General features: G+C 49.8%; 1 protein-coding gene and 1 long non-coding RNA gene across 9 annotated transcripts in view; one reads left to right on the forward strand and one right to left on the reverse strand.

Moving 5' to 3' along the window:
- Positions 1 to 25,385, reverse strand: part of LOC133056470 (uncharacterized) — a 91,243-nt gene that overhangs the window by 53,956 nt on the left and 11,902 nt on the right. For all 8 annotated transcript variants that reach the window (XR_009692826.1, XR_009692821.1, XR_009692824.1 and 5 more), the window contains 2 exons: positions 18,639 to 18,726; positions 15,355 to 15,755 (listed from right to left, as the gene is read on the reverse strand). This is a non-coding gene — a long non-coding RNA (uncharacterized LOC133056470). The remainder of the gene's footprint in view (positions 1 to 15,354; positions 15,756 to 18,638; positions 18,727 to 25,385) is intronic.
- ALDH2 (aldehyde dehydrogenase 2 family member) lies at positions 367 to 25,120 on the forward strand. Its single transcript, XM_061141784.1, has 13 exons — positions 367 to 541; positions 9,607 to 9,711; positions 10,825 to 10,965; positions 11,772 to 11,851; positions 14,092 to 14,203; positions 14,698 to 14,826; positions 15,466 to 15,579; positions 17,390 to 17,492; positions 18,103 to 18,287; positions 20,774 to 20,938; positions 22,683 to 22,840; positions 24,136 to 24,250; positions 24,692 to 25,120. Exons 1-13 carry the CDS (start codon positions 416 to 418, stop codon positions 24,722 to 24,724), a joined length of 1,566 nt encoding a protein of 521 aa, XP_060997767.1. The 5' UTR covers positions 367 to 415; the 3' UTR covers positions 24,725 to 25,120.

Below are 25,385 nucleotides of genomic sequence, written 5' to 3' on the forward strand. Positions count from 1 at the left end.
GTTGGTGAGTAATGCCCTAGAGTGTAAGCCCCCGGAAGTCAGGGCCAGGGGCGCTCCAGTTCAGGCCTGTATACATTAGGGGTTCAGTCAACGTGCGCTGAATTTGAGAGAGCCTCTTATTCTACACCCGAGGCGCGCCCCGCTTGGGGCAGTGCGAGGCCCCGCAGAAGTTCGGCCCGAGGTTCACTCCCGCCCCCTCCGCATTGGAGACGAGCTGCCGAGGGGCTGCTTCGTCCCGGGCGTTGGGGGAGGCGGGTACGCCCCGGGGCCCCGCCCCACGGCTGCCCATTGGCGGCCGCGCCGGGGGCGGAGAGAGGCAGCCCAGCCCGGCGACGCGCCCCGCAGGCAGTCGGCCTGCAGGCAGTCGGCCTCCCGGCGCCCACTCGAGCCCCGGCGTCCCAGGTCCAGCCTCGGCATGTTGCGCGCCGTAGCGCTTGCCGCCGCCCGCCTCGGCCCCCGCCAGGGCCGCCGCCTGCTGTCTGCCGCCGCCACCCAGGCCGTGCCGACCCCCAACCAGCAGCCCGAGGTCGTCTACAACCAGGTGAGGCCGCCCGCGTGCTTTGTTCTCTGCCGGGTGGGAAGGGACTGGATCTCTTCGGGCCTCAGTTTACCCCGTTGGGTCTCCACGGGTTTGCTCGCAGCTGCTCTTTCCACACAACTTCCTTTCCCTCCCCGCGGGCAGTTTGGCCCCTTAACCGCCTCGGACACCTCGGCTCCCCGATTACTTGTGTTGTCTAGCCGCGGCTGGTTTTCTGGGTTCCATTCTCCACTCCCCTTACCCAGTCGTCCTCGGCTTTCGGGTCTCTCGGTCGCCCTGTGCCTCCGCAGAGTCATCCGGACATCACTCATCCCGAGGACATGTCCATTTAAGACCCTCTTTGCAAGAGCCGTTTTGTCTTTTCGTCATCTCTTTTATGCCTTGACTCATGCCCTCGACCAAATGGGAAAACTGGAAAAAAAGGGGTCCTTTTCAACTAAAGTTCACCAGTTCCCCAATGGAGAGGCCAAGGCCACAGCCATGGCCACTTGACTTCCTGGCCGCTTCCACTGCTGGGAACTGGAAAGGGGTGGGGACCTTTGCCACCTCAGTGCCATCCCGGGTGGTGTCTGCACCTTCCAAGGGTTCTTCCTTTGATCAAAGCAAGGATTTTCCAGTATAACCTCGATTCCCAGTGGCTGATTTCTTGGTCAGCCAGGACTCTGGCACATTTTCTCTCTTGACCTTTGAGTTTGGGCAAAGTGCTGGAGAATTCGCTGAGAAGGAGACTGGTTATGAAAGAGTTGATTTTGTTTGTACGACAAGTGTAGCTGCTGCCCTTCTCTGAGCTTCCCCTTCTTCTGCAGCCTGGGGAGGGGCCGGAGAATGAGCACAGGGGCTCAACACCGCACGGGCATTTGCAGAAGTCACAGCTCTGTTCTCTGTGCACCTCCTTCACACCAGTCTGAGCATTTACCTGATTTTCCATTTAATCCTTAAGCAGCCCGGTGAGGTAGGTACTGTGGTTATCTCCGTTTTACAGATGAAAAAACTGAGTTTTCAAAGAGATGCAGTGAGTCACCCAAAGACTCAAATCAGTGGTCAGGCTGGGGTTCACATCTGGGCTCCCAAGTGTAAGCCGATAACCAGAAACTTCTGTGGTGTTTTTGTTGCAACTCTAGGTGGGAATATAGGGGTCACTGCTGACCTAGGATGCTGGGGAGCCGGCTTCTGGCTGGCTGCTTTCAACAGGGGACTTGATTGTCTGGTCTGGAGCTTCACTGCAGATCTACACCCCGGCAGTGGGTAAGGGCACATCTGTGTGATTTAAAGGGTGTTGTTGTTGTTTAGTCACTAAGTCGTGTCCGACTCTTGCGACCCCACGGACTGTAGCCCCGCCAGGTTCCTCTGTCCATGGATTTCCCAGGCAAGAATACTGGAGTGGGTTGCCATTTCTTTTTCGGGGGATCTTCCCCACCCAGGGATTGAACCCTCTTCTCCTGCACTGGCAGGCGGATTCTTTACCACTGAGCCACCGGGGAAGCCCCTTAAAGTGTGTTACAAATCGTCATTAGCAAGGGCATAAAAACAAAGGATAAAATAAGATACCTTTTGCATAACACGAGCCAAAAAGGCAGCAGCTGCTGCTTCCTCATTAGGCGCATAAGGAGGAAGGAGTTCATGCTTGAAAGACTTGCACATCGCACAGAAATCTCAATGGAAAGACATCAGTAGCCCAAGCTTTTGTGGCCACAGGTTCCAATGAGGATCCTCCTCCTTTGCGCTCCTGTGGAGGCGAGGGAACAGGGTCCCGATGTACATGCGTGTAGCTGTGGTAGATAGCACAGGTCCTGGATCTAGAATTCTCTCTAGATTTAGTTTGTAACGCTGAGTGAAATCTTTCTGCAGCTGCTTTTATCACATTTCTTTGAGATCATAAAAGTAACCATTGCTCACTGTTTACAAATGCAGAAGTAAACTTCCAGCATATTCCATTGCACTCCCTCCAAGAACAATGTTAGCTGGTAAGTTTGTGGGTGTGCGTGCACACGCGCATGTAAAAGAGCATTGGGCAAGTGAGCTTGCACCAGGTGGGTTGTTTTCTTTTTTTCCTATTTAAATGAGACCCTTGTGCTTGCTCTTCTGAAGCTCTGTCTCATTAGACAATGTATCTGGGTTATCTTCCTAAATCAGTAGATACCAATCTTACTTTTCTCAAGGTTGTAAAGCAGTTCACAGGAGGATGCCATTCTGCTGTACCGGCACATTTTAAAGCTCCTTGGACGGTTTTCAGTGTTGAGTTCTTATCATCCCTGCTGGCAAGAATGCCATGGTCTAATCCTAGTATTTTAAGTTTCTTACCAGGGATTCTAGGTACAAATTAGATCATATGCTCCAACATTTCCCTGGGGATTATTGACTCTGATGTTCAGTGAACTGTGACCTAGGCTTTGAAGTTGCTTCTGTAGGCGCTGGATTTTCTCACACAAGGACTTGTGGTGGTGACTGGGGGTGTGGAATGCTGCATTTCAAGCTTGTTGGGTCTCTCCTTGAAGAGGGGGTGGCATAGGCAATAGATCTTTTTCCTCCCACTTCTATTTATTAACTAGAAGAGGTACAGTGGGGTGCTTTGGTCAACTTTCTTGGGGTCCTCTTGCCTCAGCTTGTCCCGGATGGATTCCTATTACCACTGCTAACAGGTGGTATATACAGAATAGTAGTTTTGAATTATCTTGTTTTTCTTGAAGAGTCTTATGGAATGAACCAAAATCTCTGTTGGGCTTGGCTGTGGTTTGGAGTTGGCTGCAGGCTGAATGAGTCAAGTGAAATATCCCCAGGCTGATTGCACTGCTTTTACTGCTTGTTAAGGAATTTCGAGAGCCTCTGTAGAAACAATAGATTAGGGCAACACAGGAAATCGGAGGATTTCACTGGCCCCACCTTGGTTTTTTTGCTTCTATTATAAAGAAACAGAAATGCTGTTCATTATGCCCAGAGCATGCTGGGAACCTGCTGAGTTAGAGGTGACTGGGTTAGGACAACGTTGAGACTAGCCATGTGTGTTGTGGACATACGTGTGAATTCTGTGACCCAATAATCATGATGATTGATTATTTATGATCTGTCAGGCACAGTGCCTGATAACTTGAACCTACATTTTCACGTTTCATCCTCCCAACAACTGTAGGAACCATATCGCATAGATGAGGAAACTGAAGCTCAGGGAGGTCAAGTTCACATTTGTGTGAAACCAGGGTTCAAGATTAGCTCTGTTAGCTCTTAACACACAAGACCCCATGCTATGATGCCTCATGACCAGGCCCTATGGTCAAACAAGGATGTACATATTTATGAGATAGTTGAACTGAGTATTTTAAATTGGAAGGGAGGAGCCAAGTTTGTGTTCACATTTGTATTCCCACACCAAGACTGGAACATAATTTGTGTGTGTGTGTGCACTCAGTCATGTCCAACTCTTTTCGACCCCATGAATTGTAGCCCACCAGATTCCTCTAGTCCGTGGGATCTCCCAGGCAAGAATGCTGGGGTAGTTGCCATTTCTTACTCTAGGGGATCTTCCCAACCCAGGGATCAAACCTGCATCTCCTGCATTGGTAGGCAAATTCTTTACCGCTGAGCTTTATACTTTCTTGGGGTAAAGTTTATACTTTATATACTTTATACTTTCTTTATACTCCATACCTGGAGTATAATTACCACTCAGTAAATATTGAAGGTTGACATTTATGAAACTGTTTACAATCTTGTGTTCTAGTAGCAAGGCATGGGAACCTAAGAGTTCTATTCAAAAGGGCCTTTTTGCAAAGAATTGTGGAGTTAATGTGAACAAGATTGTGGGGACATGTTGGGAGTGTTGAAATTGGCTAGAGAAGGGATTGCAGTGAGATAGAGATTGCCCAAATGTAAGCCCACAGGCGTGTCGACAAATTGAAATTGCCTCTCTGGCAAACAGTCCACAGTGGAGTCAGCCCTCCCATCTTGAAAGTGGTGAAAGTCCAGGAATCTGAGACCAAAGACCCTGAGGGATGAGGAGGAGAAAGAGGAGGGCTTGTGGCGGGGGTGGGGGTGGGGTGGGGTGCCAGGTAACTGCCCTTGGCCTTAACCCCAAAGTAACCTGGAGGTATCTAGATGAAAAGTGTGAATGCATGTGGCATTCCATGTTTATCCTGAACTTTTCTCCTTAGGATCTTGCAATACGAAAGATAACATGTTTTCTGTTTGACATAAAGTACTCAGCTGCCACTGAAAAACCAGATGCCGGCAGAAGCCATCCAGGATAGAAAGCCAAGCATTTGCTCACTCTTAGTGAAAAGAACATATTCCAGGGATGTAGATTTCCTAGGTAATGGATCCTGAGTTCTTTCATGCATCCGAGCTTGGATATGAGGTCTTTCTAGAATGTGTCCTGTGTCCATAAATTGGAGCTTCTGAAGGGCATTTAACCTTTTCTTGGAGGCCATGGGCAGATTATGACTATCCCTGTGTCCTCATTTTGGTTAAGACTCCTCTCCGGGGTCCTGCAGTCCTGCTCTCAGCTCTACTGTCCCTGCCCCAGCTTCTCCCCTCCCCCCAAGTTTCTGTTTGCATTTCCCAGTCTGCGGGGACCTGGAATGCAAGATATCTGAGGAAGCCAAGGATCGTGTTATCCTGCAACTCAGCAGTTCTAATTTTTATAGAGTAACCTGCCCCAGCTTTGCAAAGATGCACATCAAGTCAAAGGATGTTCGCTGCAGCACTGTCAGGAGTATAGGCAGAGCTCATTTTATTGCACTGTGCTTTACTGCACAGTAAAGATACTGTGGGTTTTTTCTTTTTTTTTTTTTTTTACAAATTGGTTTGTAGCAACTCTGCATGGAGCAAGTCTGTCAGCGCCATTTTCCCAACAGTGTTTGCTCCCTTCCTGTCTTTCTGTCATGTTTTGGTAGTTTTCACCGTATTTCAAATCCTCCAGCAGCAAAAAAAAATTACAGCTTGCTGAAGGCACAGAAGATGACTGGCACTTTTTAGCAATAAGGTTTTTTTTTCAGTTTCAAAGTAGGCCCATTGTTGTTGTTGTTTTTTTTTTTTTAGATATCATGATATTGCACCCTTAAAAGACTGGTATAGTGCAAACAAACCTTTCATATGCACTGGGAAACCTAAAGATTCATGTGGTTCCCTTCATTATAGTACTTTATTGCAGTGGTCTGGACTAAAAATAAAATATCTCTCTGAGGTCTGCTTGTAGTGAAAACTTGTCCTAAAGTGCATTTGTAGGACATGATTCAACAAATTGCGGTCTGTTAAGTTTTGAAGATTGCTATGTTGCTTCAAATAATGAGACAGATATGCCTGTGGAATAATGTCCAAGATAAACTCACTCATAAAAAAAGCAATTTACAAAATAAAAGCCCATGATCCCCACTGAGAGCGGATGCTCCCCATGTCTGTCCCATGCCCCTCAGAACCCCAGCACCAGCGCAGGTCCTGGTACCCAGCAGGTGCGGAACCCAGAGCGCCCTCTGCTCTCTCCCTCCTCGCCCTGCAGCTCCGGGGCCCTTCCGGGTCCTCCTGTGCCCAGGCCCCTCCCGCAGGTACCCTATGTCGTCCTTACTGCTCTAGAGGCGTCCTTACTGCTCTAGAGGCGTCCTTACTGCTCTAGAGGCGTCCTTACTGCTCTAGAGGCGAGAAGGGGGAAGTGAGAGCCGGGTAGGCCTGCCTCCCAGGGTGACTGAGTTAACATGTTATGTAAGTTAGGCTTTGGGTTTCAAGAGGTCAGGAAGCGTTTGGCCTGGAGTCTGCTCTTGTGTTTATTCAAGAGAAGTCGCTATGAGACTCTCCTCACTCGAAGCAGAACTTCGGCAGTGCCTCAGTCTGGGAACACTTCTCACCCTGGACCCCCCTTGCCCCACCTCCCCAAGGAGGAGACCATTAAAGCCTGGTTCTAGGAGAGGGGAAGTGGGAACTCTATAAACAGAAGGAAGATTCCAGTTTCCTGCAAACCCCAGCTTATCCTGTTAGAAGAGAGGATAGACTGTTGAAAACTCAACAGTGGAGAGTGATTCAGCAAATTCAGGCCACTGAGAGGGAGGCTAGTGCCAGGGAGTGGTCTTGCCAGGATCCTGGACTAAGATCAGGGGACAGTGTGGGCCTCGCCCAGGGAGGAAGGGGTGAGGACCTGGGGAGTTTCACCAGACTGGCACATTGTCCACTTCATACCTCCTGATGTTTGTGAAATAACAGTGGAGACTTTCTCAGGATAGACTAATTCTGCGTGCTACCGTGCAGGGATCTGGAGGAACGCAGGGACTGTGGTGGTGAGACACGGTGTGTGTGGGGTCCTGGCCCAGGAGCTTTACACCCCTCGTGGAATTTCACCCTCACCTTTAAGCCCCCAGATGTATTATTTCCAGAGACTGATGAAGCATCCGGAGATGAAGGAATTGGCCCAGTGTCACAGCTTGAGAGAGGTAGAGCCAGGATTCCAACCCATGTCTGGCTTAGAGGCTGTGCTTTTTTACAGTACCCGTAGTAAAAACTCAAAATCAAACTTGCAGTAGGGCAGTACATAAACCATAAAGGTGGAGATTAAGAAACAAGAGTTCTGACCTCCTTGAAGGCAGACATGGGCTCTGGACTAGAGTTGCGAAGAACTGGGCAAAGGGCATAGGGCTCAGAGTTCCAAAGCCCTGGGTTCAAAGCCAGGTTCTGCCTTCGCTGCTGTGTGACCTTGATCAGGTGGCTTGGCCTCTCTGTGCCTCAGTGTCCCCCCTGCCCCACTGTAGAGAGGATGAAACTCACCTCGGTTTGCTATGAAGTTTAAATGGGAATGATCCAGTTTTGGAAAGCTTCCAATACAGGGGCTGCCGTATACTGAGTAGCTAATAACAGTCATGAGCCATCTCCATGACATGTCAGTGTGAGGGGGGAACATCCTCATGGGACCAGACGTTGACATCCCTGTCAAGAGGAGGGAGCAGTTCAAGGCCAGCCAGTCTCACCCCACCGCTGCAGCCCGCCTCTCTGTAGCTACTCATCTCTGGCTTCAAGTGCACCTGTGAAGTGGTGGGTGTGAGGCTGGGAACCTGAGCCTGCCCACAGGGTGGCGATGGGAACAGATGCTCAGAGGGTCACAGACTGTGTGCCTGGCCCTCCTCCTTCCTCCACATATGTTATCTCTGCTCCTCCCCCTGTGCCTCCCTCTCCAAGTTCACCAGGAGGTGAAGCTGATTTCTCAGAGGGGAGTATGCAGGCAGGGTGTGGCCCAGTCCAGCTTGAACTTGGATCCACCTGGCTGAACTCTTTCTGCCATACCTGTTCACTCCACTGGAAGCGACCTGTTGCCCACTTCCCAGCCCTCCTGCAGGAAGAAACAGGTGTCTTTTTTCCCGTCAGATTGATGATCAGCTAACTAAAGTGAAACCCACACACATTTCCAGAGAACCTGGCTGAGTGACTGTAGACAACTGCCTGGGTCCTCAGCCAGGGCCAGGCCATGGTGGGATGCTGGGTCCCAGGAGAGCCCCTGGGAAAGGCAGGCAGAGAGGCCTTGGACCGATGGCCTTGCCCACACCCCACCTGTGACCTTTGCCCCAGCCTTGGTTAAAGGGACTGAAACATCTCAGCTGGCTTCCTGAGACCAATTTCCCCAGCCTCATGGGACAGCTTGCTTCACAGGACCCACCCTCCTCTCTGTCCCCATCTCCTAGCACTCTCTTCCTTGTTCACCAGTAACTCCGGCCACCTTTGTTTTTTCTCTAAGACACCAGACTGACTTCTGCCCCAGGACCTTTGCACTTGCTGTTCCTGCGGTCTGGACTGCTCCTCCTCCCCCCACTGTTCCCATGGCTGGCTCCTTTCATCAGTCAGGGCTCAAGTCAAATGTCTCCTCTTCAGAGAAGCCCTCCTTGACCATCCCAGTTAAAGTTCTCTATCTTCCCCCACTTCAGTACTCTCTGCACCTCGTTTTCCTCTTTTGCACTTAAGACTGCAGTCTGAGGCTGCCTTATGTATCTGATTGTGTCTTTACTTTCTGTGCCTACCAGAATGCCAGCTCCATGAAAGAAAGGTCCTTGCTGAGTTTGGTTCCCACTCTGTGTCCTCAACCCTAGAACAGTGCCCTGCCCACTGCAGATGTTCACTAAATATTTACTGAACGGATGAAAAGAAGAATCTAACTCAGTTCTCATAACGACCCTGACAGTAGTGTGGTAGAGGAACGGTGGTTTCTATGACATAACGTGACTGATGGAATTTGGTGGCAGAAGGCAGGCTATATGACTTCTGAAGCTAGATCTTAGGTAGCCTTTCAGGGACTTCCCTGGTTGGCCCAGTGGCTAAGAATCTGCCTTCCGATGCAGGGGATGTGGGTTCGATCCCCGATTGGGGAAAACTAAGATCCCACATGCCATGAGACAACTAAGCCTGTGTGCCATTAACTAGAGAACCTGTGCTCCAACCAGAGAAGCCCTTGTACCACAGCAAAGAGCCCTCACACTATAGTGAAGACCCAGCGCAGCCAAAAGATCAATAAATAAAACAAAGAGGACTTTAAATAAAAAAAAGAAGAAGCCTTCCAGCTTCTGCCTGGTGGTGTTGACCACTCTGGGAAGCCAGCTGTCATGTGAAAGGTCTGACTAGCCTGAGTCTGCCGTGGAGTCAGGAAGCCCAAGCACCCGTGTGGCCACAGACATACGAGTGAAGCAGGCATCTTGCATCGTCAGCCCCAGGTGCCTTCGTTGTGCAACCACATGACCAAGCCCTGCCCGGCTGAGCCCAATCAATGAACCCAACCGTGAGAGATGGTAATAAATCAGTTTAAGCTACCAAATTTTGAGGTGATGTCACACAGTGGTAGATACAGATAACTGATAAGGAAGGTATGTAGTCTTCATTTCTCGGACCAAAGAAACCAGGGCATTGAAAGGACTGATGCCTTACCTCAGTACTTTTAGCAGAGTGGATGCTCCAGCTTGGACTGTCTCCAAGGCCTGTGCTTTTAACTTCTAGGCCACGTACCTCTGAAGCTAATTCCTATTTGTTCTCTCTGATTTTTTTTTTTTAACATTGCTGGTGGTCAGTATCAGGTTGAGAGCTGCTCCTCAGGACTTTTTTCCTTCTCATTGCAGATCTTTATAAACAATGAGTGGCATGATGCCGTCAGCAAGAAAACCTTCCCCACGGTCAATCCATCCACTGGGGAAGTCATCTGTCACGTGGCTGAAGGGGACAAGGTAAGAATTGGTGACTTAACCTCAGGGCAGGGCTGAGCAGGTTGGGGATGGGCAAGGGTGGTTTCACTCTTTAACATAGGTTTTCGTATGGCTGAAACTTTATCGTGTATTACTTTCATAACTAAAATGCCCATTAAGATTTTTGAGTAAGTAAAGCCACAGAAACTTCCTTATAGATAAAAGTGCTAGATTGTACCCCGGTTCAAGAATTCATACAGCTGTAGAATTGCAGACTTGGAATTTAATTTGAGAACGTCTAATCCAGTCTCTCCATCCCAGACCTGGAAGCTGAAGGTCAGAGAAGGGAAGTGCACAGCTGGTTGGAAATCTTGTTGAGCACAATTTGGGTCTTCTGAGATCTAGCTATGGTATCTGTAGTATATTTTTTATTTACATATCCCCATGGTAATTAAAAAACAGTAATATTAAAGTTAAAAAATTAGACATTCAGTAAAAAAAAACACTTCATTTTTTAAAACAGAAAAAGCTTTAACAAATGATTCAAGAATGCTTCCTGTCCTCTGCTTTAAGACAGTCTTCTATGTGCATATTTAAAGCCTTGCTTCCTTTGCTAAAAGAAAGTGTGAATACTTTTCTGACTCATAGTCTAATGGTAAATGTATTTAATATTAATGACAACCATGCTCCCCACCTCCTGATACACATCTGCCTCTATGAAAAATGCTAGCTGTGTTGATTTTGTTGCTTCCCCAAGGAAAGAGAAGCTGGTAAACCTGCATGTGTTGCAGACTGCCAGTCATCTCAGAAGGAATTTTACTGAACTTGTTTGGGAAGGAATCAGGGGTCAGAAATGGCCAGTTTCTAAGTGCTGATCCCGGTGTTGCTGCTCCCTACATAACTCTTTGGGGGATTCGGAAATGGGAAACCATCAGTATCCTCATTCCCACTCTGACTCCTGGCAAGGAGAGGAGCCCAGCTGCTCATTCTAAACCTGGTCGACAGAGCTCTTCGAGGCTGGGAGGAACTGTTTGGGGCAGTGTCTCCACCGGTATCGACTGGAGCCCCTGTGCGTGCGTTTGGCAGTGGGTCAGGAGGCATTTGGAGGAGGTTACTGCTGAGAAGGCCTGAGGTGCCTGGGTGGGTGTTTTCCAGGCAGACGTGGACAGGGCAGTGAAGGCTGCCCGGGCCGCATCCCAGCTGGGCTCGCCCTGGCGCCGCATGGACGCGTCCGAGAGGGGCCGGCTGCTGAACCGCCTGGCTGATCTGATTGAGCGAGACCGGACCTACCTGGCTGTGAGTTCTGAACCTCCTCCCTTCTCAACCTACACGGAGAATGGACATCCCGTGGATAGTCAGCAAAGGGTTGCATTGCTGACAAGTAACTGACCAGAATGCTGTACACCTTTGGGGTTTGCCCCTGTGTCAACCTGGGGAGCCTCTTGAGTGTTTCCTTTGATGTTATGGGTCTGGCTAAGAAAGGAGACGGGTGGGGAGGGGCTGTGATGGGGAGGCCTTCCTGGAGATAGCCCAGAAGATGGATGGCTTGCTGTGTGCTGGGCCTCCTCCCTGGCTGCAAGAGGCAGAAGAAACCAGGAGGCAATACCCTCACCTCTCCCAATCCATACTGCACATAGCAGCCACAGTGAACCTTCTAGAAGACAAATTATACCATGGTACTCTGCTCTTAAGCCTTCCATGGCATCCCGTAGTCTTAAAGACCTGTTCCCTGAACATGATCTACTAGACCTTGCCTGGTCCTAACACTTGCGACTAATGATTGTGTTCTTATTTTCTGGCTTTTTGTTCTATGAGCTCCCAGTGATCATCTCTGTATTCCTAACATCGATCTGCCATACAGTAGAAGCTTGAAACAAATGTTTGTGAAATGACTGAATGAGAAGTTGGTGCCTCCTTCCTCCCATCCCTCCCTCATGCTCCCTGCCATTGAAGAGGCCCAGAAGTGCCTTGAAATTCAGCACAAAGGGGCCAGCAGCCCTCCCCGTACCATGCTGAGCCTCCGTGCTGCTCATCACCTGATTTGCTCTGATTCATTCCTGTGCCCACCCGTCTGTGCTGATCTGGTTTTGTTTTTCACTCAGGCCTTGGAGACCCTGGACAACGGCAAGCCCTACATCATCTCCTACCTGGTGGACTTGGACATGGTCCTCAAGTGCCTGCGGTATGAGCTCGGGCTCCCTGCTGTTTGCTGTGGCCGTGCCAGTGAGGGGCAGGGTGGGGAGGGCTGGGCGAGCAGGTGGGGAGTGTTGCTGCAGGGCTGTGAAAGGCTCACAGGAGCGGGGGAACGTAGTGAGACTCTATCTCAGGGGGAACCGCCCCTCCGTACCAAAACTGTAATTGAGTCGTCCATGTCTTCTCTTTCAGTTTTGGTAATTTCATGGGTTAGCTGAAGTTTGTCCCTTTCTTTGAGGTTATCTGATTTGTTGGCTACAGTGGCACATCACATTCTCCCATAATCATTTCTGTCTCGTTTTTTATAATCATCATGTCCCTACTTCCAGTTCTGATTTTAGTTATTTGTGCTTCTCTCTTTTTCTTTTTAAACATTATTTATTCAGCGCTACATCTTAGTTGTTGCATTCAGGATCTTTAGTTGTGGCATGTGGGATCTAGTTCCCCAGCCCAGGTGCAAACCTGGGCTTCCTGCATTTGGAGTGCGGAGTCTTAGCCACTGGACCACCAGAGAAGTCCCTCCCCTTTTTCCTTAGTCTAGCGAAAGGTCTGTCAGTTTAGTGACCGTTTCAAAGAACCAGCTTTTGAATTTGTTGATTCTGTTGTTTTCCTGTTTTTCATTTCATCTGTCTCTGTTCTCCATTATTTGCTTCCTTCTTGCTAGCTTTGGGTTTACCCACAAACATTTTAATAACTGAGAAATACAAGATGAGGAATAAGAGGTTTCAGGCTAACTTGGGCAGCTACAGAGTGGGGGGTCTTAAACCAACAAGGCCATTGATTCTCACTGCTGCCTCCTTGCTGCGTTCTTCTCTTGATCGACTACCCCAGCCTCTTTAGGGCCTGTCTGCATGGTGGAACCTGGCTGCCCACACCCGGGCTTTCTTCTCTGTGCTTGATTCCAGCCAGACTGACCTCAGCCCCTTAGTCCTCGTGCCAGATTCCTGGAGGAGCGGCCCTGATTGTCTGACCAGCTGTGGTTCGGGTGGACACATCATTATACAAATAATGGCTGCTGCCTCGTGCCCACGTGGACAGGGGTGGAGGGGAAGAAGCAGTGTCAGAGACATACGGGCTGGAGAACAAAACAGTGGTCCTCTCTCGTGACAGGGGTTCTCAGCCAGGGCCACTGTGTCTCCCAGGGGCCGGTGGGTAACGTCTGGAGGTATTTTTGGTTGTCACAACTGGGAGGGGGGTGCTACTTGGCATCTCATGCGTAGAGGCCAGGGATGCTTTAAAAATCCTAGAGGGTACAGGACAGCTCCCACAGCGAAGAATTTGCCAGCCCCAGATGACAGGTGTGCCAGGATCGAGAGTGCTCTGCAAGAATGGCCAAGAGGGAGTGGCCAGGTGAACCCCAGGCAGAGCGCCAGGCCCTCCTGAGTCTGAGCAGTGTACTTCTGTGCTGATTCAACATCTGCCCTGAGGCAAGCAGACACGCACAATATAGGCCTAAGAGGAAGGGAGCGGCGATGCCTTAATTTGTACAGACTGGTAAAATAACTCCCTGGCTGTTTTTTTCCCCAGGGTCACATACCCATGTTCACACTCAGGTCAACTCTGCTCTTGGGCTAACTTCAGCAGACACGTTCACTTCTGAAATCTCTTTTTCACACCGCGTGTTGTATCCCTCCCCCATCTCTCATTTTCCTGCTTCCCTGAAAATCATCACGTACTACACACGCATGGCTCTTCCTCCCCTCGACTAGCCTTTCCACCATTGGTGTCCCTGTGTGTGCGGACGGTAACTCAGTCACCGATTTGTTTCTGGTCACTGCTCCCTCACTGGTAGTACGGTGTTGTGCACACAAGCGCCAGCCGTTAGATGGGTTTGCACTTTCACACTAGAGTGGAGCCGTGGTTCTCAGATGATAACCTATGGTGCTGCACTGGTCAGACGGTCACAGTTTAATATATCTGTTTATTAAAAATACTGACTCCTGGGCATAGGCCGCAGAGAGTCCGCTGAATAAGTCCGAAGTGGGTACCTAGAATTTGGTGCTTTTTTATGAGCACCCCAGGTGAGTCTGAGGCTTTGAGGTTAGTTATCTAGAATGAATTACTGAGACCCTAGTGGTTAGCTAACTCTCTTTGGAAATAAAGCCAAGAGCAAGGGCAGTTATTAGAAAGACCCAGCTGGACCAGTCTGAGTGTTTGCTTTCTGCCAGGGTTTACAGGGGTCTCTGACAGTGACTGATTAAGTTGTGACTTTTCTTTTCTTTTTTTAAGTTACTATGCCGGCTGGGCTGACAAGTACCACGGGAAAACCATTCCCATCGACGGGGACTACTTCAGCTACACCCGCCATGAACCTGTGGGAGTGTGTGGGCAGATCATCCCAGTGAGTCTTAGACCCAAAACCAACACGTGAGGGTTTGTCAGGAGTGCTGTGGGAGGTAGCAGTCTCGGGCAGGTTCATTGCCAAGGTGGGAAGGTCTGTGGGGTGATGTTGGATGGTGGTCTGGGCAGTGGGTGAGAATATGGGTTTTAACAAAGCCAACCAGCACTGCCGTGTGTGAACTCTGTGACCTTGGGCAAGTCACTGATACCCCTAGGAACTGATTTCCTTATCTGAAAAGTGGAAGTCAGAGTAGCTGTCTGAGCGCGGTAGGGAGGAGTGAATGCTGTGTGGTGCCTCCACACTGGTAAAAGCATCAATGAACCTGAGTCACTAATCCTGTCGCCCACCACCTGCCTGTTCGTCTGTCTTACATCTGTAATTGAGTTGTGAGGGGAACAGGAGAGGTTCAGAGAATCTCTGCTCTCTGGCTGCCACTTTCTGCAGCTGCTGTAGCTCTTGGCTGAGATTTTGGCAGTGGCTGTTGTTGATTGCAGTGGAACTTCCCGCTCTTGATGCAAGCATGGAAACTGGGCCCAGCCTTGGCGACGGGAAACGTGGTTGTGATGAAGGTGGCTGAGCAGACTCCACTCACTGCCCTCTATGTGGCCAACCTGATTAAGGAGGTGCGTGGCTTGTGTCCGTCTTGACCTCCAAATGCCTTTTTAAAGGCTTGTTCTATAGGAGTTCTGATGAGGGGCCCCCTGGTGGGGCCGGGTATTTGTAGCTCAGGGCCTGACCCCCTTCACCTCTGCTCGTCACACCAGCCTAGGTGACCCCCCCATCACCTCTTTTCTATGTTGGGTTTCATTGCCAGACCTGTTTTCATTGGAAAAGACTCCAATGCTAGGAACGATTGAAGGCAAAAAGGAGAAGAGGGCAGCAGAGGATGAAATGATTCCATAGCATCACCGACTCAACGAACATGAATTTGAGCAACCTCTAGGAGATGGTGAAGGACAGGGAAGCCTGGCGTACTGCAGTCCATGGGCTCGCAGAGTCGGACACAACTGAGTGACTGAACAGCCACCCCTGTGAAGATTATCATTCTGAGTGCCATGGGGGGAGGGGCAACAGCCATAGGGAATCCCACAAAACAGGTTCCTCGGTGTACCATCTAGAACTCCTGAGCAGCACCCAGTAAGCCTGCTTACCTGGGTGATGGGCCGACTGCCTCAGCCTCTCTGGGAAGGGATGCGTATTCCTCTGTATGGACTCTGTGAAGCAGGAGAATGACTCCAGTGTCCCTGGTGTTTTTTTCACAGGCTGGCTTTCCTCCTGGTGTGGTCAATATCATTCCTGGATTTGGCCCCACAGCCGGAGCTGCCATCGCCTCCCATGAGGATGTGGACAAAGTGGCTTTCACCGGCTCCACTGAGGTAAGGCATCCCAGCACCTCAGGCTTGTGGTGCCTTTGGCTCAAGCGCCCTTGTCCTCAGAGGATGGTGAGTTCAAGATCAGCCTCTGGGGGAATTTCCTGGTGGGCCGGTGGTTAGGACCTGGCACTTTCACTGCTGTGGCCCGGTGTTCAGTTCCTGGTTGGGGAACTAAGATCCTGAAAGTCGTGCAATAAAAACAAAATAATAAAATAAGATGAGCCTCTGGGCACTGCATGGGGGTTTGCCCCAGGACTGTCTTTGAGTAGCTTGTGCGAGGGGCCCAGGTGTACCAGCAGTGACCATTAGGGTGGAGCCCTCTGTAGACTGGTTGACCCTCCAGCTGCTGTGGGGCCAGGGGGTGGGTTGACATCCCATGTGGGATAAAGAAGCCAAGGCTGTCTAGACTTCTAAAGCCCAGAGCTGCCGGCCTGCCCAAGGTCAAAGCACCTGGGCTGTGTCAGACTCTTTGACTGGCACTGTCCTGGTGATTAAAGAGTGGGCTTCAGGGAGACACATGAGTTCAAATCCCAGCCTTGTCATTATGACCTGGGGTGATTCACTGCATGTCTTTGGGGGCTCCATTCATTTGTGTTTAGACTGAGGATGGTAGTGTCTATGCAGTAGAGATGTAGGTGTGGTGTAGTGGCAGAGATGACTGGAGTCAAACTAAGTGTTTCAGCAGCACTTACTTAGCTATGTGACCTTAGGCAAGTCAGCCTCCTGAAGCCTCCATTTCCCCATCTGTAAAATGGGGATAATAACTCTGCCTACCTCCCAGGGTTGGCATGAGTGAGATACAGCTTATTCAGCAAAGGTCTACCCCAGAGTAATTACTCGGTGAGTGAATGAATGAGTGAGTGCTGCTCTGGGCCAGGCTCTGGAGAGACAAGGATGTATAAGATGTCTGGGGATTCCTTAATCATAATGACCTTGGACGCAGGGACAAAATTCATTCTAAAGAGGTAACCTGAATTCTTGGAAGGCTTTATCCCATGACTTTAGAGAAGGCACATTGAATAGCACAATAGAGGGGATCTTCAAAATGATTCCCCTGAGATGGAGATCCTTCAAATGTTCAGTCTGTGCGGAGAGATGGTGGTTGTGGGAGGGCAGAATGGTGGCCGAGGTGACACGGTTCACTCTTTCTGGGGTTAGTCACCACCTAAATCAATGCCTCAAGGGGGTATTGAGAATCTGGCAGATGGGATGGTTTCCTGACCAAGATAATGTGTGTTCACCCAACAGATAAGCACAGGGGTGTCTTTGTGCCAGGCTTTGGAATGTGGAGGTGAAAAGCACCCCATCCTTGCTATGTGCGGGGGATACCATTTGGAACATGGTGAGGAGGAAGCAGGGTGGCAAGTCTGAACTGGTGCTGGACGCAGTTTGTCCAGTGTGAATTCTGACTCCAGGTTTACTGTGGGCAAGTGACTTGACCAGTCTGAGCTGCCGCTCCCACATCTCTAAATGAAGAAGGAGAGTCGGCCCTCCCCCTGAGATTGTTTAGAGGGTTGACCTCAATGCTCACAAAGCACTTAGCACAGTGTCTGGTGTGTAGATGGTGCTCAGGAGGCAGAAGCCACACGGCAGTGACTCTGACTCTGCTTGTTGTCGCTACATCGCTGTCATCCTGGGAGCTCAGAGGGTGGGGCTGCTATGTGAGTGAGTGGCCAGATGTGGTGAAATTCTCCAGGTCTCTTCTAATCCAGCTGCTCCCTCAAGCTGTGGGGACTTCTGTTCTGTGCCTATGAGAATGTTTGGCTCTTTTCTTCTCCACTAAGAGCTTGTCCCTGTTTATGCATCCCTGCAGGTTGGCCACCTAATCCAGGTTGCTGCGGGGAAGAGTAACCTCAAAAGAGTGACCCTGGAGCTAGGAGGAAAGAGTCCCAATATCATCATGTCAGATGCTGATAGTAAGGTTTTTTGGAGGGGTGGGGAGGCAGAGGTCTGATATCAACCCACCACTAGCTGTGTCTCCTGTGGTCCCACTCAGCTCTGCAATCCTTATCATCCATTGGATTGGTTTCTGCCCCCAGGGCCTCAGGATGAAAGCGAGACTCCTCAGCGTGGCCCTCCGGCCTGTGTGGCCGTGGCCTGTCCCCCACCTTTCTCCTCTCTGCTGTCTGTAATCCAGCCAGGCCGAGCTACTGACTCGCCCAGCTGTGCAGCCTGCCGTCAGATCAGGCTGCTTTCCCTCCATCACGTCCTCTTTCCTGGTCCTGTTGAGATGCTCCTAGATTTGTCTGCTTTGAGGGAGTCCTCCCTGATGGTCACGGGCCAGCTGGCTTGTCCTCCAGCCTCCCTTGGCTTCATGACCGTAGCGGGTTGGGACCCCTGCTCCTCGTGTCTGTCTGCCACTTGGTCTCCGTGCTTGGCGACGGGAGAGGTCAGACCTGTCTCGTCCCCACTCGGGCTCTGGCACCCAGCGGGCATGAGTGCTGTTGGCAGTGTTAATAGGCAGCAGCCACCACAGGGGCCAGGCTTTGCCTCTCCTCTGACTGCGGTTGCCTTCTGCCTCCCCAGTGGACTGGGCCGTGGAGCAGGCCCACTTCGCCCTGTTCTTCAACCAGGGCCAGTGCTGCTGTGCCGGCTCGCGGACCTTTGTGCAGGAGGACATCTACACCGAGTTTGTGGAAAGGAGTGTTGCCCGGGCCAAGGCTCGTGTGGTTGGGAACCCCTTTGACAGCCAGACTGAGCAGGGGCCGCAGGTAAGCTCGGTGGTTGCACTCAGGTCTCAAGTGTTGGAGCTGCCGTGGAGAAGCAGAAAGGGCCTTGGACTCTTGAGTCAGGCAGGCCCGGCTCCAAGGCTTAGGTCCGCCAGGCACCAGCTGTGTGCCCGTGATAAGCCACCTGCTGTCTCAGAGCCACCAGTCTCTCACCTACCCTTCCTAACTCCCAGAGTGGCTGTGAAGTGGAAACTAACAGAGGAAAGTTACACTTACCCTCTGTAAGTTACACACACATAATAAATACGAGGAGCGTCTCTGGGAAAGGGAACACGTGTTTCCTGGACCTCGGCCATCCATAAAAATGCCTTGACTAGAAAGACACATGCATACCTGTTCATTGCAGCTGCCTCTGGGAGGCGAGCAGAAGGCCATGGTATAGGTAGCAGAGGGACTTCATTTCACTTTATACTCTTCTGAGCTGTTTGATTGAAAATATAAGGAAAAAAAAAAAATTTTTTTTTTTTTTACCACGAGCATGTATTCATTTTAATTAACAGTCAGTAATAATTACAGTAAGAAACACAGCAGCACCTCTCCCCACCACCTCCTCTCATATCCTGGTCCTTTTCCCAGCACTGTCCTTAGACCCAGTCTGTCCCGGCCTCACTCTCCACAGGGCCCTGTGCTGGCTGCCTCCCGCCACCTCCTCCCAGGGAGGAGGAGCCGTAGGTCAGGAATCAGGGATGCTTGCCCGCACAAGTCCCTTGCTTGCAGCCCTGAACCCACTTCTAGGGCCCACGAGGGCGTCTCTGTGGGCTCCACCGTCCTGGGGGCACTTGTGTTGCTGGTGTCCACTCCCCAGTATCTGGGGCCAGCCAAGGCAGCCCTTTGTTTGTTTTTTTTTAATTAACTAACAGATTCTGTTTTTCAGAAAAATGAGCAGAAAGTACAGAGTTCCCATAAACCCTGAACCTTTCCACTCCCTAGTTTCTCCTGTTTTTAACATCTTGCCCTGGTGTGGTACATTTGTTGTATTATTAACTGAAGTTCATAGCTTGCATTAGAGTTCACTCATGGTGGTGTACATTCTGTGGGTTTTGACAAATGAATCAAGACATATATCTACCATTACAGCATCCTTTTCTCTCTCATTTTTCTTTGTGGTTTGTGGCTATTTAATTATTCAGGTAATACAGATTTGTATTAAAAACTTCATAAAAAAGAGTCTAAAGTAAAAAGTAAGATTCCCCTTTTCCCCTCCATGTCCATTCCCTGTAGGTAACCAACCACATTCACACACCCACACAGTTACATTTTGGTATGTTTAACAAAAGTTGGAATATATATCATTCTATAAGCTTTCTCCCCTTTAAGAAACATCTTAGGCTATCTTTCTGTGTTAGTTGACTGATCTGTTGTTAATGATGATACAATATATGGATATACCATAAATATATTAACCAGCTCCTCTACTGACGTATACTTAGAATTGTTTCTGCTTTTTGCTTTTATAAGATGTTCCCCAGTGACTATCCATGTTCAGGTCCCTTTGTCAAATGTAGCATAAATTCCTAGAAGTTAAATAGCTGGGTCAAAGGATATGAACATCTAATTTTTTTGCCTAATTTTTAAGACACTTGCCCAAAGAGCTGTACCAGCTTATGGTCCTTTTTTTCTTTTCTAACTTGAGGTATAATTGACCTGTTTTATCAGTTTTTCTAACAGTATATGAATATTTCAGAGTATGTAACATACCTTTACCATCAATGTATTTTCGTACTAGTTAAAATTTTTAGTAATCTCATACTTGAAAAACAAAAATGGTAGGCTTAATATTGGAGAAGGCAATGGCAACCCACTCCAGTACTCTTGCCTGGAAAATCCCATGGATGGAGGAGCGTGGTAGGCTGCAGTCCATGGGGTCGCTAACAGTCAGACATGACTGAGCAACTTCACTTTCACTTTTCACTTTCATGCAGTGGAGAAGGAAATGGCAACCCACTCCAGTGTTCTTGCCTGGAGAATCCCAGGGATGGGGGAGCTTGGTGGGCTGCCGTCTATGGGGTTGCACAGAGTCGGACACGACTGAAGTGACTTAGCAGCAGCAGCAGGCTTAATATTTATTTCTTTGAGGGCTAATGAGTTTGGTGGCGTCTATTCTTAGGCTTTTGGCCTTGCTTATTCATGATCTGGGCTTGCCAGGTGGCCCTAATGGTAAAGAACCCACCTGCCAATGCAGGAGACATGAGATGTGGGTTTGATCCATGGGTCGGGAAGATCCCCTAGAGGAGGGCATGGTAACCCACTCCAGTATTCTTGCTTGGAAAATCCCATGGACAGAGGAGCCTTGTGGGCTACAATTCATGGGGTTGCAAAGAGTCGGACATGACCGAAGTGACTTGAGTGTGGTGCATTCATGATCTGGCCCATTTCCCAGGTGTCGCCTTGCCTGTGTGGTTCTAAGACTGAAGCTAGGAGATGTCTGGCTGTAGCATCTGTATAACTCTGGGCTCCTTCTCCCTCAGGTGGATGAAACGCAGTTTAAGAAGGTCCTTGGCTATATCAAATCTGGGAAGGAGGAGGGGGCGAAGCTGCTGTGTGGTGGGGGGGCGGCTGCTGACCGTGGCTACTTCATCCAGCCCACCGTGTTTGGAGATGTGCAAGATGGCATGACCATCGCAAAGGAGGAGGTCAGTATGGGTACAGCGCTTGAGGGAATGTTCTTAGGAGGAGAAGTGGACAGTTCAGTCCAGCATCTTGACCCGTGACCCATCCGCTGACCTTGAGTCAAATCCTGGCTCAGTGCATAAGACAAACCGTTTGCAATTCACTTCTGACCTTGTGATTCTCTTCAGTCTCTTTATGGCTGCCAGCGGTTGGGGGGAGTATCTGAATTCCCTGGCCGAGCCTACAGGTCCTGTGTGTGTTCTGGTCCCTGTGAGCGGTGACTCAAGGCATGACTCTTCCTGGCCCTTCTCATGGCCTTCATGTAAGCAGGACACTGGGCTAGGTCAGAAGCCGGACTTCCCCGCATGGCTAGAGTCCCTTGATCTTCTCCTCCTTGGTACTGATTACGAACGTAGGGCAGCAACTGTCTCATTCGTTTGTTTCACAAATCATTTCTGAATGCCTACTATGTGCCACGTGCTCTACAGACGCTGGAGAGCCTGGGGTATCCAGGACCTGTACTCTGCCCTTGTGGAGTTCAGACTCACTCCACCTCCCCTGGAAGGATGAAGCCCTTTAGTGGCCTTACACAGGGAAAATATTACACTGCCACCCTCTTCCATTGATAACTCAAAAAAAAAAAAAAAAGAGCACAAATCAGAATACAAAAGTATAAGAAAGTTCTGCCTCTCTTCCCCGTCATGACTACTTTGATCCTTTTTCTTTTTCATTCTCAACGGAAATGGAAAATATGCATTTTCTAAGGAGGGCAGGGGCTCCTTTGCTTTGCTAGCGCCCTAAGTGCATGATGCCCTGTCTCTTGCTCCAGCTATGATATGGGCTCTTGGCAGTCTTCTCACCTCCCTCTTGACACTCTCTACCCAGTACTGGAATCAGCCATTTCTTCACAAAGTCCTACTTCCTTTTAGTGGCAAATGGATTTTTTAAGAATGGGCGCCAAAAAAAAGAACGGGTGCTGGTGCCTGGAACTCCACTTTCCTCCTCCCTGCTCCTCCCCCCGACTCTGGCTTAGCCAGTTTCTGCTCCTGTGGTGTCCCAGCTTGATTATCACCTCTCGGGACCTTTCCTGACCTCCCGCTTCCCACCACTCATTCAGGCCAGGTAGCTCCTCGGAGCTCCCCCTCCGCACGTGTCATGGTCATAGGTCAGTCACTTGATCGCATCAGGATCCGTTCCCGGGGGCTCTCCCCTGACAGGGCTGAGAGCAGCCATACCGCAGCAACAAAAAGCACACCTGATTCCCATGTTGTGGTTTCTAAGTCCCGCTGCCCACGTAAAAGGAAACAGGATTCCTGGAAGAAACGGCTCAGATACAAGACAGGGAAAGCGTAAGATGAACCTGGGACATCTTGAGATCAGAGATCCTGTTTTGTGCATAGTTAACTTCTTCACAGCTGTTTCTTCAGCATCTGATGAGTGCCTGGCTGAATGACTGACTGAAGTTCTTTAACTAAATCTACATGTAACTTGTCAGTGCAAACCCCTACCTCACAGGACTGTTTAGAAATAAGCTACGGTGTGTAAGGCCCGTGGCACGTAATAGAAGGCCACCAGCTGGCTTCCTTCCCTCGTGTTCCAGCGAGTGTGGGAGCTGTTGTCTCCCTCAGGAGCCGTCAGCGCCCTTGCAGTGTGTCTGGGGGCTGCTGGAACCACCACTTCTGGAACCCCCTGCTCAGTGCTGGGGCGAGCTGGGTAACATGTGGGTCTGTGTCTGCCACGCCCACCCTTCGTGCTCTCTCATCCCAGATCTTTGGGCCAGTGATGCAGATTCTGAAGTTCAAGACCATGGAGGAAGTCGTTGGGAGAGCCAACAATTCCAAGTACGGGCTGGCTGCAGCTGTCTTCACGAAGGACCTGGACAAGGCCAATTACCTGTCCCAGGCCCTCCAGGCTGGCACAGTGTGGTAAGGCCCACAGTCCTTCACAACCCAGGCAGGGATCCCAGGCCAGGGTCTTTGGTAATCCCCTGCTCACTGCCGGGCTCAGTGCCTCCTGGGTCTGGGTGTGGGGTAGCAGGTAGAGGTTCCCCACGCCCTTCTCCAGGGGATTAAACTTCCCTCTGGTGTGTCGTCCATGACGCTGTTCTTGGACAAGCAGATGGGTGACGGCTCCTTACCAAGCTGTGAGGAGACCAGCACTGAGGGTCCACATCTGTGTCACCCTGGTTTTAAAAGCTTAGCACCTATGTCACACCCACTAGGACAGCTGTAATTTAAAAAAACAGAAAATACCAAGTGTTGGTTAGGATGTGGAGAAAGGAACCCTCACACATTGCTGGTGGTACTGTAAAGTGTTGCAGCCACTACAGGCAAGTCTGGCCTAAGTTCCCCAGTCAGTTCGACATAGAATTATCCTAGGACCCAGTAATTCCACTCCTGGGTGTACACCCAGGAGGAAAAAAAAAAACCACACATCCACACAAAAAAGTGTTATGTGAATATTCATAGACTATTCGAGATAGTGAAAAAGTGGGAACAACCTAGATGTCCATCAACTGATGAACGGATACACAGATTGTGGTTTGTTCACGTGACGGAATGTTCAGCCATAAAAAGGAACGAAGTGCTGATACCTACTCCAACGTGGATTGTGTAATACTAAATGAAAGCAGACAGACACAGAAGGTCACACGTTGTGTGACTCCCATTTATATGAAATATCCAGGGCAGAGCCATATAGACAGAAAGTAGATTAGGGGCTGCTAGGGGGCCGGAGGAGGAGGGAACAGGGGAGTAACTGCTGACTGGGTATAGGGTTTCTTTCTGGGGGATAGAAATGTTCTGGAATTAAATGGAGAGGATATAATATTGTGACTATGCTATAAAGCACTGAATTGTACACCTGTAAGGTGGTAAGTTTTTAAATTCAGTCAAAATTTAATAGTTAAAAAAAAAAATTACCCTGAAAAGTTTAGCACCTAATTAGCAAAAACAATTCATTAAAATGGGAAGCTAGCATTTGCTGCACTCTGGTATTGACATCCATGTCATGAAGGACCGGACAACTTACGGCTTTGTTTCACACGGCCTGCTTTTGAACCCCTGTATGGCTAGATTTTAGTAGGGTTCTCCACCTCCCTTTATCTAAAGTAAAATTTGCTCTAAAGTTAAATTTTAGAGTAATACAGGAGGTTTGAGGAGGCAGGATACTTCATCCCTGCCCCAGTGAGTTACTCCTGAGATCTCATCTTAAATTGTAGGGTCAACTGCTATGACGTGTTTGGGGCTCAGTCGCCGTTCGGTGGCTACAAGCTGTCTGGGAGTGGCCGGGAGCTGGGGGAATACGGGCTGCAGGCGTACACCGAAGTGAAGACCGTGAGTATGGGCGCCTTCTCCGCCCTCTTCCCGTGCCGGGCTCCACCAGTGTTGACTGCAGGTTTCTTGTTTTAAGCCATGGAAGCTACCAAAGAGAGTAAAGACCCAGTCTCTGCTATGCCTTGTGAAGAATAAGTAGGGACTTTACCACCACTGTGCTTACACAGTCCTTTGCTGGGCTTTGTCCTACACCGAGTTCTATAGAGCCTGAGAAGAGGGAAGGACCCCCAGTGGAGAAAGACTAGGTCAAGGGGAGGCCGAGTGTGATCTTAACGCAGAACACAGCCCTAGCAGGTTGCTGGGATCGACCATTTGGTCGTCGAGATGTTGGGAAGTCAGGAGACCCCTTCTGCTTATTGCTCCGGCAGCACCCAGCTGAGGGGGCCTGCGGACCACAGGGAAGCATGCAGATTTAACAGCTTCTCTGCACCCCTCTCACAGGTCACGGTCAGAGTTCCTCAGAAGAACTCCTAAAGAACCACGCTGGCTTTCTTACTCATCCAGTGACGGGAGGGTCAGAGGAGATCAGCCACAATACCAAGAAAAATGACCCTTGCACGCTAAAGGTCTTGAAAGAGAAACTCTGCCAGAAGAATCTCTTGGATCAAGAAAGTTCCTTCCAATACATAGGCTGGGTGTGGGGCAAAGGGTATATGGAAAGGCTTTTACACTGCAGTACTGCTCCTAGCTTTCAGAGTGACTTTCCAAAGATTCAGGTATCTCATTCTGTCCATCTGACACCCTTCCTTCTGTAACTCGCCTTAACGGGAAGGAAAAGCCACTGTTGACTGCTCTACTATCATTGAGGTAATAGCTAGCCTTGCTTTGTATTCTGGACTAAAAACTCAATAAAGACTCTGCTGCTCTTCACTTTCTAAGTAACTCTTCCTCCGTCTCAACCCAAGGAGATGTGGTCACATAGATGTTGTCCCCTCTGTGCATGTGTCACATTGTAAACACCTACCACCCCTCCCCTCTTGGGGGCAAACAGCCTCTGTATCCTGCACGGAATTAACAGATGTCTCTGGCCTGCCCACGTGTGGCGGGCCCTGTGTGACACGCTGAGTCTTGACACCTCGACAGCACTCCCAGCCCCTGCCCTGAGAGACGGGGAGGTAAAACGGGGAAAATGTGC

Source organism: Dama dama, chromosome 5 (assembly GCF_033118175.1).
Source record: "Dama dama isolate Ldn47 chromosome 5, ASM3311817v1, whole genome shotgun sequence".
Taxonomy (NCBI): domain Eukaryota; kingdom Metazoa; phylum Chordata; class Mammalia; order Artiodactyla; family Cervidae; genus Dama; species Dama dama.